This window comes from Onychomys torridus, chromosome 1 (assembly GCF_903995425.1).
Source record: "Onychomys torridus chromosome 1, mOncTor1.1, whole genome shotgun sequence".
Lineage (NCBI taxonomy): Eukaryota > Metazoa > Chordata > Mammalia > Rodentia > Cricetidae > Onychomys > Onychomys torridus.
This window is the reverse complement of record NC_050443.1, coordinates 86,408,098-86,423,049: the sequence shown is the minus strand read 5'-3', so window position 1 is coordinate 86,423,049 and position 14,952 is coordinate 86,408,098. Positions and strand designations below refer to the sequence as shown.

The 14,952-nt window shown below is 39.1% G+C and overlaps 1 protein-coding gene across 1 annotated transcript; it reads right to left on the bottom strand.

The window, feature by feature from the left end:
• Positions 1–1,535: 1,535 nt before the first annotated feature.
• On the bottom strand, positions 1,536–2,480 carry LOC118593218 (olfactory receptor 497). Its single transcript, XM_036202550.1, has one exon. The coding sequence runs from the start codon at positions 2,478–2,480 to the stop codon at positions 1,536–1,538; it is 945 nt and encodes a 314-aa protein (XP_036058443.1).
• Positions 2,481–14,952: the final 12,472 nt, after the last annotated feature.

Here is a 14,952-nt window from a genome sequence, read left to right as displayed (position 1 = left end):
ATGTATTTATTAAGCATTTATTGTATCCTAGAACCAAGTAGATACCAAAGATATATTACTGAATGAAATAATTCTCATGAAATTGATTCTTTAGTGGAGAACTTAATAAAGAAGTATCAACATTTTAAAATTTAGAATGTGGTAGAAAAAATAAATGAAAATGATATGAGTGGTAGCTGTGGCAAGATTGCTTGGGTAGGCGAGTGTTGAAATCCCTGTGGGCAAGTAATATTCGAGCAGGAAACTGAAGAGTGGTTTTAGGCATGGAGAGCAGTCAAAAAGAAGCCAAATGGAAAATAGCAAGTGCACTTATCCTGATAACCTCAAAAATAAAAGGAAAGTTCGGTAATCCAAGGAGAGACTCATGGAAGGTAGAATCTTATCCAAATTCTATTCTGAACTGAATAATAGGAATTAAAATATTTCAATTGGTGTGACCTAATATGACCATGGCTTTAAATATAATGTGTGTTGTACAGACAGCTTGTCTTGTGAACACTACATACTACAATAAGCACCAGCCTGGCATGGTATACCTTCAGGTGCTATTGTGAAACAAACATCATGAGAGCAACCAACCACTTTCTGACTGGATGTAAAGATAGCTCTTAAAGATGGACCCCACACCTAACACCATCATCTGGCCCAAAACCTGTGGTAGATAGGTCAAAGGTTCTAACAAAGAACCTACCACCATTATACTTCTAAATGGACATAGTATTAAGACAATTTGCAATGACTTATAATTATACTCATAGTTTAGTGCATTTCCCAGTCCTCATCAGGGAAGCTTCTTTTTGCAGTAGTTGATAATTAACACGCAAGTTGTCAACATGCAGAGAATTAGAGACTGTGGAATTCTCAGCACTATATGGGACATCTGTATTGTACCTCATTCTCTCCAAGCTCAGGAATTGTAAAAGAGTGGGTGGAAAGATTCTAAGAGCCAGAGCTGGTGGATGGCCACAAAGAAACCTTGTTTTCAGACATAACACAATGGTTGTAGATATTAACTCATGGTAGCTGTATCAGCATGTGTAAGATCAAACCAGACAAAATCCCAGTATGGAGATGGGAGATGAGGTGAAGTCCATTCATAGCTGAGAAGTTATTGGCAATTAATATGTGCCAGGGGAATTAGAGTCAATTTTCATTAAGAGTTTGGTCTTTGGTAGAATAACATGTCTCAGTAGATGCCTATACACCAGAGTGTATACAGGAAGCACAAGGAATATTTGACAAAAAAAAATGGAGTTGCATGTGTAAAAGAAGGAGGTAAAGAACTGGAAGACATTGGAGAGAAAAGGTAAACATGATCTAATTGCATTGTATAAAATTCTCAAGACACATTTAAAAACACACAGACACATGAAGGGAAATGCAATAAAACAAAAGGCCTGGTATATATTGGGAGGAAAAGGAGATGAGGGGAACAGGAGGAATGAGAAGGCTAATAACCAAACCTAAGACAATGGTCACATTGGTCTTGCATGACATCCATTATTACATTAAGTTTTACAAAACAACTGATTACTCTAAGCAAGTATTTTCTTACCAAGCTGTCTTTTCAGAGCACCCTTAATCTCATTATTCCTGATGCTGTAGATGAGGGGGTTCACCATGGGGATCACCACCATGTAAAACAAAGAGACCACCTTGTTCTGGTCAGTGGAGTAGCTGGACTTGGGCATCACATAGATGAATGTGATGGTCCCATAGTAGAGAGTGACTGCAGTGAGGTGGGAGGTGCAGGTGGAGAAGGCCTTGTGGCGGCCCTCAGTGGAGTGCATCTTCAGGATAGTGATGAGGATACAGGAATAAGAGATGGCTATGACAAACACTGTGATCACAATAACTGATCCAGCTGAAAATGAGGTAATAACTGCAAAGACACTAACATCCGAACAGGTGAGTTCCATCAAAGGAGCAAGATCACAGAAAAAATGATTGATTCTATTTGGTCCACAGAATTGAAAAGAGAAAAAGTAAACTACAGCAAAGGAAGCATTAAGAAAACCCCCTATATAAGATCCCACAACCAACTGGTTACAGACTTGTGTGGACAATTTGGTTGAATAAAGCAGTGGGTTGCTGATTGCCATGAAGCGATCATAAGCCATAGCAGCCAGAAGGAAGCATTCAACTGACCCAAAGAAATCAGCTGAGCTGAGCTGGATGCCACATCCAAGGTAGGAGATGGTACTTTGACTTACCAAGAAATTGACAAGCATATTGGGTGTGACAGAAGATGAGAAGCCTATGTCAACAGAAGCCAAATGACTGAGAAAAAAGTACATGGGATGATGGAGTTGAGAAGAGACTCTGATGAGAAGGATGGTGCTGAGGTTCCCACAGACAGTCACCAGGTAGATGCACAAGATGATGATGAAGAGGACGACTCTAAGGACTGGGTCATCTGTTAAGCCCAATAAAATGAACTCTGTCACTGCAGTGTGGTTCCCAATCTCCAGGAAAGCCATGAGACAGTGTAGCTGCTGCCAGAACCAGGCTGTGATGGAGACATTACAGAAAGGGATTTATAAAGTATGTGGCTGCATTTCCATTAACACATAGATTGAAATTGTTACAAAAATATATACTGGTGGGAAGAATTTCACCCATGAATCACTGGGTGTTTCTAAGTTTGGTGGATTCTAGAGGACAAGCACAACTCTGCCCCAAGTCTCTAGCGCTTCCCAGGAGGAATTTTACCCACAAAAACCTGGGTGTTTCTAGGCCTGGCAGACTCTGTAGGACAAGTGCAGCTTCCCCTCACTCATAGTCCATGAGATGGAAAGGGTAAAGGGGAATATGTCCTTCCCTACCCCTTGCCACTTGTGAAAGGTGGGCAAGCTGATCTCAGGGCCATAAGAACAGAAGAGCTGGCCCTGTACCTCATCAAGTGCAGCAATCTGGAGATTGTGCCCTGTACCTCACCTGGGCAAAGCAGTAGAGCTGGCCCTGGTGATGTAAATGCAGATGAGCTGGACTAGAGGATGTGAGAGCAGGAGAACCTGCCCACCTTTTTGATGTCTGCTACATTGGGTAAGCTGGCCTGAGAAGTGTTGGAGAGGTTGCCCAGGTGGTGATGATGAAGGAAAGCTAGTAGGCTAACCAACCCAACTACCATTCAGGCCCAGAACCAGTACTACAAGGTAGCCCACCACAACACCCACCTAATCTTTGAACTGATGGAGCATGTGAAAGGGCTAGACCTGCAGATCCACAGCTACAGGATCTCCATGACACAAGGCAACAATAGCATATCCAAGAGGAGTCCTAGTGAGGGACCAGCATTGAGGGTGTAGTAGAGACCAGAGGCCTCAAACCAGACCAATAATTCTTTGCACTGAACACTTACAAGTAAAGATGTATGGACTAAAGGGTATGTTGTGTGACTCACTGTCACACTACAGCTTCCATGCTGAGATTTTTTTTAAACTTAATTTTCGTTTGTTTGTTTGTCTGGTTTTTTTTGTGGTTTTTTTTTTTTTTTGGCTTTTAGGTTGTATATTTCAAGTTTGTTTTGGAAAGGAGGTTGCAAGAGCAGAGGGCATAAGCTAGGGGACAGGAAAATGAGTTAGATTGGATGCATGATGTGAAATGCACAAAGAATCAATAAAAAGTTAAAATATGTATCATTCAAAACATGTAACTGGGGTATTACATTGGACTTGCCAGTGCTTATATATTCATATGTATTGAATCTTTCATAAATTTCAAGATGAAATGTTAAATTTCTTTTAAATAATGTACTTTTATTTACATTTAATGTATATAATAACACATACCTATGGATTTAAAACTAAATATGTTAGCATGAGTGAGACTTATAAAAATAACAAAAGTTATCATATGTACAAGAAAAATAAATTTTACAAATGTAAAATTTATAGTGAAGTTATGACCTTTAAAAGTCCTTTCCAAATTACCTGTACTGAATTTAATACAATATATGATGCTCTACTGCCATTTTCATGGAATAGTATTAGGATTCCTATTTATTCAGTTTTATGGTTGAAAAAAATGTGTGATTTGAAATGTTAAGTAACAATGTTACATAAGATACATAATGAGGACAAGAAGTACAGACAGAGTGAACTCAATCTGCTCTCATTACACTGTGTTTGAAGAGTGACAATAAAGTGAGGAGTGTGTGTTAATTTGGGAAGAGACAGCAGGTCAGCTTTTCAAACAGAATGTCCAAGGTTTGGGATGTGGGTCTTCAAGTCCTGATTACCTTAAAGCCAATTTTTATAGTGAGAGATAAAATTTCTTCCAAGGAGTAGGAAGAACTAAAACTATAGATGGGAGAACCTATTAGAAATTTACTAAATACTTTAAACACTTGACTAATTAAAACCAAAGCTTTATTAAGACATTTGCATTATCAGTCTAATTACTTGCAGATATGTGGATATTATTTCAAATTATATTAGTATGTACTTATCTATACATTCACCAAATCCTCTCCTAACATAATGATGTTTTCTAGTGGAGAACAATGCAATGAAACAATGAGATTGCTTACAAAGTACATGGGTAAATATTCAACCTGGGCTGTTCAGTTTACCCAGGTTCCCTAGCTAGGAGCAGGCTGGCTCTTGTTTTGAAAATTTTTTCAGCCTTATATTCTTGTGTTTGTCCCCAGTGCCTGGAGCCTGTGATTCTGGAGCAGTCAGTCAGTAAACAAAGTCTGTCTTTCCATGAAGTATTGGTCAGGAAATCACCAATATCAAAGCTAGTGAATTTATTAGCTTTTTTTTTTTTTTTACTTTGAGCACTAACCTTACATACCATGAGAGACCACATGAATTTCCAGTCTCTATGTGTTTACATAAATAAGAAAGCTTTGAAAATCAATTGTTCACAGGATTCGGACTACAACAATTAGTTGATTCAGTTAAATTTCTTATGTGTAGTTATACCTGACTGGTTTCTCAACTACAGCTTATAAATATATACATTTTCAAAGAACAAAATATTATCCAATGGTAGAGTACACTCACCGTTTGAAATAAGGATTCATTCTAAAGTAGAAAGCCAAGACAATTATAACATATTTATATGGCAGCCTAGCTGTCTCCTACAGTCATTGTTTACTGTTGAGAGTAAGTCTGTGAAGAGTTTAGGGATTCAACTGTGAATCCAAATCCCCAGGGACCATTATCTCAGGTGAAAATGAGCCCTTCATTACACATGAACACAATCTCCCAATATTCAATCTGTGTTTTTTTGTTTTTACATGAGAGTTGGTGCAGTTTCATTTAATAATTATTAGAAGTTTATGATAACAAATTATTTCTGGTAAATGTTGGTTCTAAGTTAATTTTTATTTTATTTTACCAGATACTGAGTTAAAATAGACAACATTTCCTTCTTTCATTCAATACCTTTTCATTTGTGTACTTTGTAGTGAGTGATGTAATACACTTCTTTAGGTACCTTGAGAAATATGATGAGAGAGGAGATGTAAAGTTGATTTTCAAATAACAATTATTTAAAACATACACAAATCTTACAGTTAAAGTATAAAATACTGTTATATAGAAAACTGTGAGTAAAAGGACATGTGGTTGGTCCTCATGTGAGATTTGGTATCAGACAATTCTTACCTCAAAAAGGCTTTAGCTTTTATTTTGTGGTGGGAAATAATAGAAACAATGTTCTTAAGTTTGAAGACCCAGTTCAACCCCTGTTAATCCTAATTTTATGGAGTCGCTCCCTCTATCTTTGATGCCATTGATGTAGGTGGTTGACCACTGAATAATGTCCAACTTTCAGACCTTCTTCACACAAGCTCTGTTGTACACTGATTCCCTGAGTATAGCAATTATTAAAATCTAAACAGCCCTTATAGGGATCATTTTTACATATCCTACTTCAGAGGGGCATGGGGCTCTTAGCCAGGCTGTTCCTTGGCCTGTACTGCCACTGGGAATATAGTCTAAAAATAAGAGGAAAGTGCTCTTCAAAGAGAAATGTCTGCTGTAAGTGCTAGCATGGTGAACTTTTCAGTTATGATGCTTTATATTAATTCAGTTTTTAGTCTCTGTTACTGTACACATTTCAATTGTCCCTAAACTTTTCAGGGAAAGTAATACTACTGTGTATGTTGATTAAGTTTTATACATTGAATCCTAGGTGGTCTTGTTTCTGTTGTAAACTGTCTTTTGCTTCTCTTTTTACCAACCTGGGATTCCTATTAGCAGGTCAATATTTTTTTCTGTGTTTTACAGGAATAATAGAGGTTTGTCTATTTATTAACTCAATGAGTCCTAACATATCATTACTTCTTGATCATATTAGATCCAAGCTGAAGGACTGGGCCTCCCTATCCCACCATGACCAATATCTGTACAAGGCTTGTTTGCCTGTAGTTTCTGTTTACTCTGAGGTTATATCAGTGTCTATTGATCAGATCTTTCCCAAGAACAAGCTTGAGTTTCTGATACTTGCCTTTCCCATCCTTCATCTCATATTAAATTTAAATTAAAATTTTAGCATTTTCTTCTGAATTTTCAAATTCTCTCATTGAAAAAAAGAGTATATTTCTTACTGTGTGTGGGTAAGGAAAGGTTTCTTTCCTTCTACTTTTAAGTGAATACCAAGTCATCAGACTTGTAATAAGAGCTTTAACCTGCTGATCCAACTCTGATTATATATGTATATATACAATTTTAGGCTTGCTTTCCTGATTTGTTACACTTTCTGTAGATGCTTAAAGATACTTTATTCTGTAATAAAGGAGATACAATTAATATTTCATCATTTGTTCCCGTGTTGATTAAAATGAACAGCTCTGCCATTTTTTCACCAGAAGCCTCAATGCACATGAATGCAACATTGCACTCACACAACTAACTCATATAGATAGTGCCTTATTTTACATGAGTGTCCTCACATCCTGTAATTTTTTTTTATCAGGTATTAGGTTGTCAGTGAGACCGTGCCGTCACCTTGTCTATGGCACATTAACCTTCCACACTTGATGGTGGTTTCTGTTATTAATTTTTGTTTTATCAATAGTGCTCAACCTCTTTTGATAGTCTGTCACTTATCTTTTAGTTTTATTGTCAAGATCCTATATTAGAAGATAAATTCTACCCTTGCCAGTTTTCATTTGCAACCCCATCCAATGGGCTAGACTAACATTTAAAATGTATCACTGGTCACCATTCTAGATTGTATGACAATGTAAGTGAATGAATAAAACATCAGTGCCTTTGGTTCTATTGGTAAGAAGATGGAATTTGTCTATGAAGCACTAAAGTGGATGGGGAAAGAGGAGTAAATGGGATCATCATCCATATGTGAAGATAGATTGCATCTATTCTAAAGGTAGTCAGAATTTCAAAAGAGATGCAGCCAAGCCTGCTTTCTTGAACACATGAGGATGAGAGTCTTGACCATGAAGTCTTTCCAAAAATTTCCTCTTCCTGGCCTCACTATAAAAATTATAGTAATGGTAAGTTCCTATTGCTGAGGACACCACTCTTGGCAGCAAGATGATTTTACTCTCTTCTAGGAAACCATTTGCATTGTTATTCTTATTGTTTGTTTCCCTTGGTTCTGGCAAACTCAAGAATCTGACTCAATCTAGGATAGGAACTGAACTTTGCATCTGAGAGGAATTCAGATTAATGAGAGATAGATTTCCTGTTCTTCTCAACTGTGAGTGACAGTAGTTATAATCTTGGGCATGTACACATATGTTCAGAAGGCAATTGGACAATTATATCATATTACTTAACAGAACAATAGCAGTTGCTTCTTCTCTGGGGTGTATGCTCACAAGTGTGGTATTTCAACTTGGCTTATAGTAACTAGATGTCAGAAAGCTGTTAATTGCAAACATGTCTGTCATGCCACTATTGAACCAGTTTGCACATATTGCCTGGCATATTGATAATACAGTAGCACACAGGTACCATATCCAACCAGGACTATTAGTGACAATTTTTCCCAGCACCCTTTATGGCATCTTCCATCAGTATAAAATCCTATCATAAATTAGGGATTATCCAGTTGAGTGCCAGCATAATTTCTCTATGTCATGCTGCCAAGTAAGTGGTGTCCTCAGCAATAGGAACTTACCATCCAGCTCTCACAAGCAACTAAATGCAGTAGCAATATCCTTTTTTAGTTGATAGTGGCTTGAGAACACTTGACTGACCGTAACTCTTAGGAAAATAACCCAATCCTTTTACTGAGATTTTCACCAACCCTTCAGCTTTTAGAAGTGCTCTTTTCCACTCACACATGGTACCTTAATATAAACTCTTTAACTCATCTTTATTTTGTTTCCAGATGAACTTACAAATCTCTAAGAAACTCGAAGTTATTTTTATGGAGTAGACTTATTACAAATGGGGGCAGGACCTTTAAATCTTCCCATGATCCATTTCAAGTATGTGCTCATTGATCTTGAGCAGCTAAGGATATACAAAATAAAACAAACAAACAAAAAAGAAAAATAAAAAAAGAGAAAAGTTTTCATGATCTAATACTGTATGGAAAGATCTCATATCACTTCTATCAATTGCTCTATCAAAAGACTGATATTGAGTGAAGCAGCATGCACGCCAGGCCCTACCCCATTTAATCCTCTTTAATTTACAATTAATTTTCATGTGCTCTATTGTCTCTTCATCCTGTTGTGGTGGTGCTGCCACTCACCTTTGCATCTCCAAGGGTCTTAGTAAGGTTAGCTGAGGTTACTCAGTCTGGCTCAGGCTCAATGGGAACAGGGTCATGTCCTAGCCTGTGTTGTAGGATATTTGATCACAGTATGAAAATATTTTACCTTGTCTTCCTAGGCACCTTCTGATTGGTTTAATAAAGAGCTTAATGGCAATTGCCAGGCAGGACTTCCTGGGAAGAAGAGAGGTGAGATTCACTACCTAGACTTGGAGGAAATGAGCCATACTTTAACCCTGATGTGTGGAGGAAAGTCAGGACAGAGATGCAGGTGGCATTCCCTGTGTTCCAGAATCCTCAAGTTAACAGGTACCATGAGCCTTTGGATTTTTAAGGTCATTAAATCATTGGCAGAATCTGTCGGAACCTATGGTATCACAGCCTCCTTCACAGTGGCTCAGTTGGAAGCTTTACACAGGTTCGCTATGACACCAGCGGACTGGATGAACTTAGCAAGGGCCTGTCTCAGTTCAGGGCAATATTTAGATTGGAAGGCATTTTTAATAGAATTTGCTAGTGAGCAGGCAGCTGCAAACAGAGCCACAGGAGGAGGACAGGCAGCTTGGGACGTAGATATGTTATTAGGGCAAGGCAGATTTGCTAATCAGCAGAATGGGTACCCAGTTCAAGTTTATGATCAGATAAACGTCATTGCCACAAGAGCATGGAAAGCACTTCCCAATAGAGGAGAGGTGAGTGGCAACCTCACAAAGATCATTCAGGGGCCTATGGAACCATTCTCTGATTTTGTGGCTCGTTTAGTAGAAGCTGCGGGAAGAATCTTTGGTGACCCTGATGCAGCTATGCCTCTAATAAAGCAGCTGGTTTATGAGCAATGTATGAAAAAAGTGTAGAGCAGCCGTTACACCATATAAATCTAAGGGTTTAGAGGTCTGGATGAAGGTATGTAGGGAGCTTGGAGGGCCCTTAACCAATGCTGGCCTTGCGGCTGCGGTTCTGCAACTCAACCAAAAGAAAAATGGAGCCAATGGCGCCTGTTTTCGATGTGGTAAGATGGGCCATGTGAAACGTAACTGCCCCCAAGGAGGAAGTAACCAAAGAACAGGGAACAGCCAACGCCCTATCCCCGCAATATGTCCAAAATGCAAAAAGGGGAAGCATTGGGCTAAAGAGTGCAGATCTGTTAGAGCTATAAATGGACAGCCCATACAGAATAGTGGTCTTCCAAAAAATGGACAGCGGGGCCCCCAGCCTCAGGGCCCACAAATATATGGGGCAGTGGAGAGTCAGGAACAGAACAGAAACCAGGAACAGTGGCCAACCCTCAGGCATCCCAAACACCACAGCGAGCCACTGCAGGTTCAGCAGGACTGGACCTCCATGCCACCACCTGACTCGTATTGACTCCCCAAATGGGGATGCAGATAGTAGAGTTGGATTTCAAAGGTCCACTTAACCGTGGTATGGTAGGATTACTCATTGATAGATTGTCTACAACACTGAGGGGCTTACGGGTCCATCCTGGGATTATTGATTCTGATTATACTGGAATAGTCAAGATCATGGTTGAGTCGCCTAAAGGTATTACTGACATTTCCCCAGGAAATAGGATTGTACAACTTGTCCTGTTACCTAGTTTGCATTAAACTTACCCAGCACATGATAGGGAAAGGGAAAGCAAGGGGTTTGGATCCTCAGGAACAGACTTAACATTTTTGTCCTTAGATTTGGATCAGAGACCAATCTTACAATTGACTGTTAATGGCACCAAAATTAAGGGACTCTTGGACACTGAAGCAGATCGGAGTATTATTGCTAGTAAAGATTGGCCTCGAGGATGGCCAATACAAGTCTCCTCTCAAATGTTACAGGGATTAGGTTACACTAATGCTCCAAATGTCAGCGCAAATTTATTGAATTGGAATGATGAAGAGGGGCATTCTGGTGTTATGCAGCCGTATGTCCTAGAACTCCCAATTTAAAATTGTGATAGTAAGACATGCTTTTATGCACAATGCTGGAATGCTTCTTTATTTTATCAAGCCATGGTGGTGCGTATACCTAGGTGGATTCCAGTACCTGTAGAGGCACCCACAGCCATGAGCATATTTAGAAATAAAAGAGATTTTGGCATTACAGCGGCTATTATTGGAGCTATAGCCCTTGCTGCCGCCGGCGCTGCTACTGCTGCTGTAGCAACGACCCATACAGTGCAGACTGCACAAACCTTGAATAATCTTTCTGCTAATGTAGCTACAGCCCTGGAGCTGCAAAGAGGCATAAATGGCCAGTTAAAAGGAGGCTTGATGATAGTGAACCAAAGAATAGATTTAGTACAAGAACAAGTTGATACTTTGTGGCAAGTAGCTCAATTGGGGTGTCAATGGCGATACCCAGGATTATGCATCACCAGTGTGGCCTATCAAAATTTTACATATGCTGCAAATATGTCTAAACAGCTTTCTAGATACCTTACAGGTAATTGGAGCAGACAATTTGATGCTATGGTGGATGAGCTTCACTTAGCCATTGTTGCTGTTAATTACACCCGAGTGGATCCTGGACTTGCAGAGGGACGTTCATCCTGGATTTCTGCATCCAGAAAGGGAGAATAAGGAATAACAGACAATGATAAATGATGACCATGTGAGAACAGGAATAGGCAGAGTGCTGGAGAGGTCCCCAGAAATCCACAATGATACATCCTCTGTAGACTGCTGGCAATGGTCAATAGAAAGCCTGATCTGACCTAGTCTGGTGATCAGATGGCCAAACACCCTAACTGTTGTGCTGGAACTCTCATCCAATACCTGATGGAAGTGGATGCAGAGTTCCTCAGCCAGACCCCAGGTGGCACTCCAGAAGTCCAATTGGTGGCAAAGAGGAGGGACTATAAGAGTGTGAATTGTTGAGACCAAGATTGGAAAAAGCACAGGGACAAATAGCCAAATGAATGGAAGCACATGAATTATGAATCAAAGGCTGTGGAGCCCCCAGCTGGATCAGGCCCTCTGGATAAGTGAGACAATTGAATAGCTTGAACTGTTTGGGAGGCACCCAGGCAGTGGGACTCAGACCTGTCCTTAGTGCATGAGCTGGCTGTTTGGAACTTTGGGCTTACATAGGGACACTTGGCTCATCCTGGAAGGAGGGGACTGAATCTGCCTGTACTGAATCCACCAGGTTTAAATGAATCCCCTGGGGAGTCTTGGCCCTGGAGAAGATGGGAATGGAGGATAGGGGCTTGGGGAAGGTGGGTGTGGGTGTGGGAGGGAGGGATGACAGGGAACCCATGGCTGATGTGTAAAATTAAAACACAAATATAATAAATAAAAAAAGGAAAAAAATTCTAACATTCACAAGTAAGAGGATGCACAGCATCGTCACCTATTTGGATCTGAGTTACTTCACTTATGATTTTTTCTCTATCCTTATGTACTTACATGTGAATTTCATGATTTTGGTTTTTTTATTATAGAGAATAATATTGTATTTATAAATATACCAAATTTTCCTGCTCCACATGTTTTCTGATTCATCTGTTGAAAGATACCTAGGCTGTTTCCAATTTCCAGGTTTATAAATAGGCAATGAACATGAATGAGTAAGTGTCTCTTCAATAGAATGTAGAGTCCTTTGAATTTATGTCCAAGAAGAGTGTAGCTAGATCTTGAAATACCAATATTTCCACCTTCCTGAGGCACTGTCACACTGATTTCCATAGTGACTGTACAAATTTTCATACCCACCAACAATGAGTGAGTGTTACCCTACTTCACATTCTTGTAGCATGAGTTATCATTTGTTTTATTTATCTTGATCATTTTGACAGGTATAAGATGAAATCTCAAAGCACTTTTGATTTACACTTCCCTGATTACTAAGGATGTTGAACATTCTTTAAGTCTTGCTCAGCCAATTGTGTTTCATCTTTTGAAAGCTCTCTATTTAGTTCTATACTCTATTTTTAAATTGTTTTTTTTCTCTTCTTGATGTCCTGTTTTTTCAGTTCTTTAGATATTTTAGATATTAACCCTCTAGAAGATGTATAATTGGTGAAGATCTTTTCTCTTTCTGTGTGCTACCTCTTTGTCTAAATAATGATGCCCTTTATTGTAAAGAAACTTTTCAGTTTCAAAGGATTCCATTAATTAATTTTTGATCTTAGTTCCTGTGCCATCAGTGCTCTATTCAGAGTCTCTTCCTGTGCCAATGAGTTCAAGGCTACCCCCCTCCATTTCCTCAAGGAAACTTTGAGGAAGATGAGGAGGAAAGAATGTAAGAGCCAGAAGGAATGGAGAACACCAAGAAGAATGGCCTTCTAAAACAACAGGGTTGATGCAGAGATAAATTTCCAGAGATGGAGTCATGATGCATAGGGCCTACATGGGTTTGCAAAAGATGGGATCCTAAAACTGATAGGAGAATTTGATACATACCACAGTCCTTAACTCAGAAGTACTATCCAATTGATAACCATGTGCAAATGAAAATTTAGTTTCCTCCAAAGAACTTTCACTGGGGAAACAAACCATTCTTAATGGCAGGCTGCATGCTCAGAACTAGACGCCAACATAAAACAAATTCAGTGGCATCTTTGGGGCCTTTTTGCCTCATTGTATCATCTCAGAAATTATCCTTTTTAAAACATTTATCTTATTTTTCAATTATATATATTCTCTTTTTTCCCTATAGGCCCTTTGCATATATATTATAACTTCTAGTTTAGTATTTTTATAATGATCCTGAGTGTGTGAATGAGTGAGTTTATGTGTCTATGTCTGTTTCTTGTGCCCTCCGGACTTTTTTTCCTTCTGGTTGTTTGTTTTATCCTATTTCAATGTGTTAATTGTTGTTTTATGTTATTTTAGTTAATCATTGTCCTTTAGAAACCTGTTTGTTTTCTAATGAGAACATCAAGCTGGTGGTAGAACTAGATGGGAGGGGAGGTGGGGAAGAAATGTGAGACGATTGAGGGGAAACCATAATCAGAATGTATTATATGAGAAAAATCTTTTTAAATAAAGGGGAAAATCAAACCCTAAAATAAATATAATGTTGAAATCTGCATGAAAATAGACATACAGGCAAAGAGTCTATTGACAAATGTATCATTCACAGGTTCTCAAATGTAGGAGCTGCAACCTCTTGAGTGAGTATTTTTCCAATGTTGGTATGTCTTTTCAAATTAGGAGATTAAATAAATGTATTTTTTCTAATTTCTGACTTCATTAAAAATACATTCAAAGGAATTTACATAGAAGATGCAGAAAGAGTGAAGGAGCCAGGAGGTGATATTTTCAGCAGAAACATGTTGTCCAGACAGGTCTGCTGTGGATATCGCTCTGTGTAAATAAAGTTCTGATTGGCCAGTGGCCAGGCAGGAAGTATAGGCGGGACAAGAGAGAAGAGAATGTTGGGAAGTAGAAGCTTGGAGGGAGACACTGCCAGCCGCTGCCATGAGAAGCAACATGTAAAGACACTGGTAAGCCAAAAGCCATGTGGCAAAGTATAGATAAGCAGAAATGGGTTAATTTAAGATAGAAAAAGTAGATAGCAAGAAACCTGCCACAGCCATACAGTTTGTAAACAATGTAAGTTTCTGTGTGCTTTCTTGGTTGGGTCTGAGCTACTGTGGGACTGGCGGGTAAGAGAGATTTGTCCTGACTGGGCCAGGCAGGAAAACTCTAACTACAAATGGCACCCAACCTGTTGGCAAGAATTTCCACCTAAAACCTGAGAAAAAAGATTCTAAGACAGAGCTAAAAACAGCTTCCTAATTGTCTCTCTCAAGTTAGCGGCAGCCTGCTGGTTTGAGCTACTATGGCGGGTTCCTGGCATGTGCGTCTGACCTGCAGTGCAGCGGGAATGAGGAATCTACAAGTGGCACTTTACTCTGCTGCGTGGTAGATTTAGCCTTTGCTAGTTAAAAAAAAAAAAAAAAAGTTTCTGGGCTATGCACTGCTTTGATAGAACTGCTTCTGATAGTTGATCGTACACATGGCTCCAGACCCAGAGCTGGCAGTAAACTGTACCACCGCCATGTTGGAAAACTGAGGTGGGCGGAGCCAGCAGCCACAGCAGCGTTTCAGTCTTACAAAGATGGATATTACACAGAGAATCTGGTTTGTCTTGTCTTTGGAATTTTTAACTACAGAAAAAGATTTGATCATAAAAGCTGTTGAGTTAAACAATTATGTAAATTTTAAAGGTAACTTGACTTCAAAATTCGGATATAAGGATATGTTGCTTTGGAAAAGAGTCTCTGCTTTTGTTTCCACAGAAAGCCAG

Coding starts and splice junctions, on each gene's coding strand:
- LOC118593218 (XM_036202550.1), bottom strand. CDS start 2,480: ATGGCTTTCCTGGAGATTGGGAACCACACTGCAGTGACAGAGTTCATT.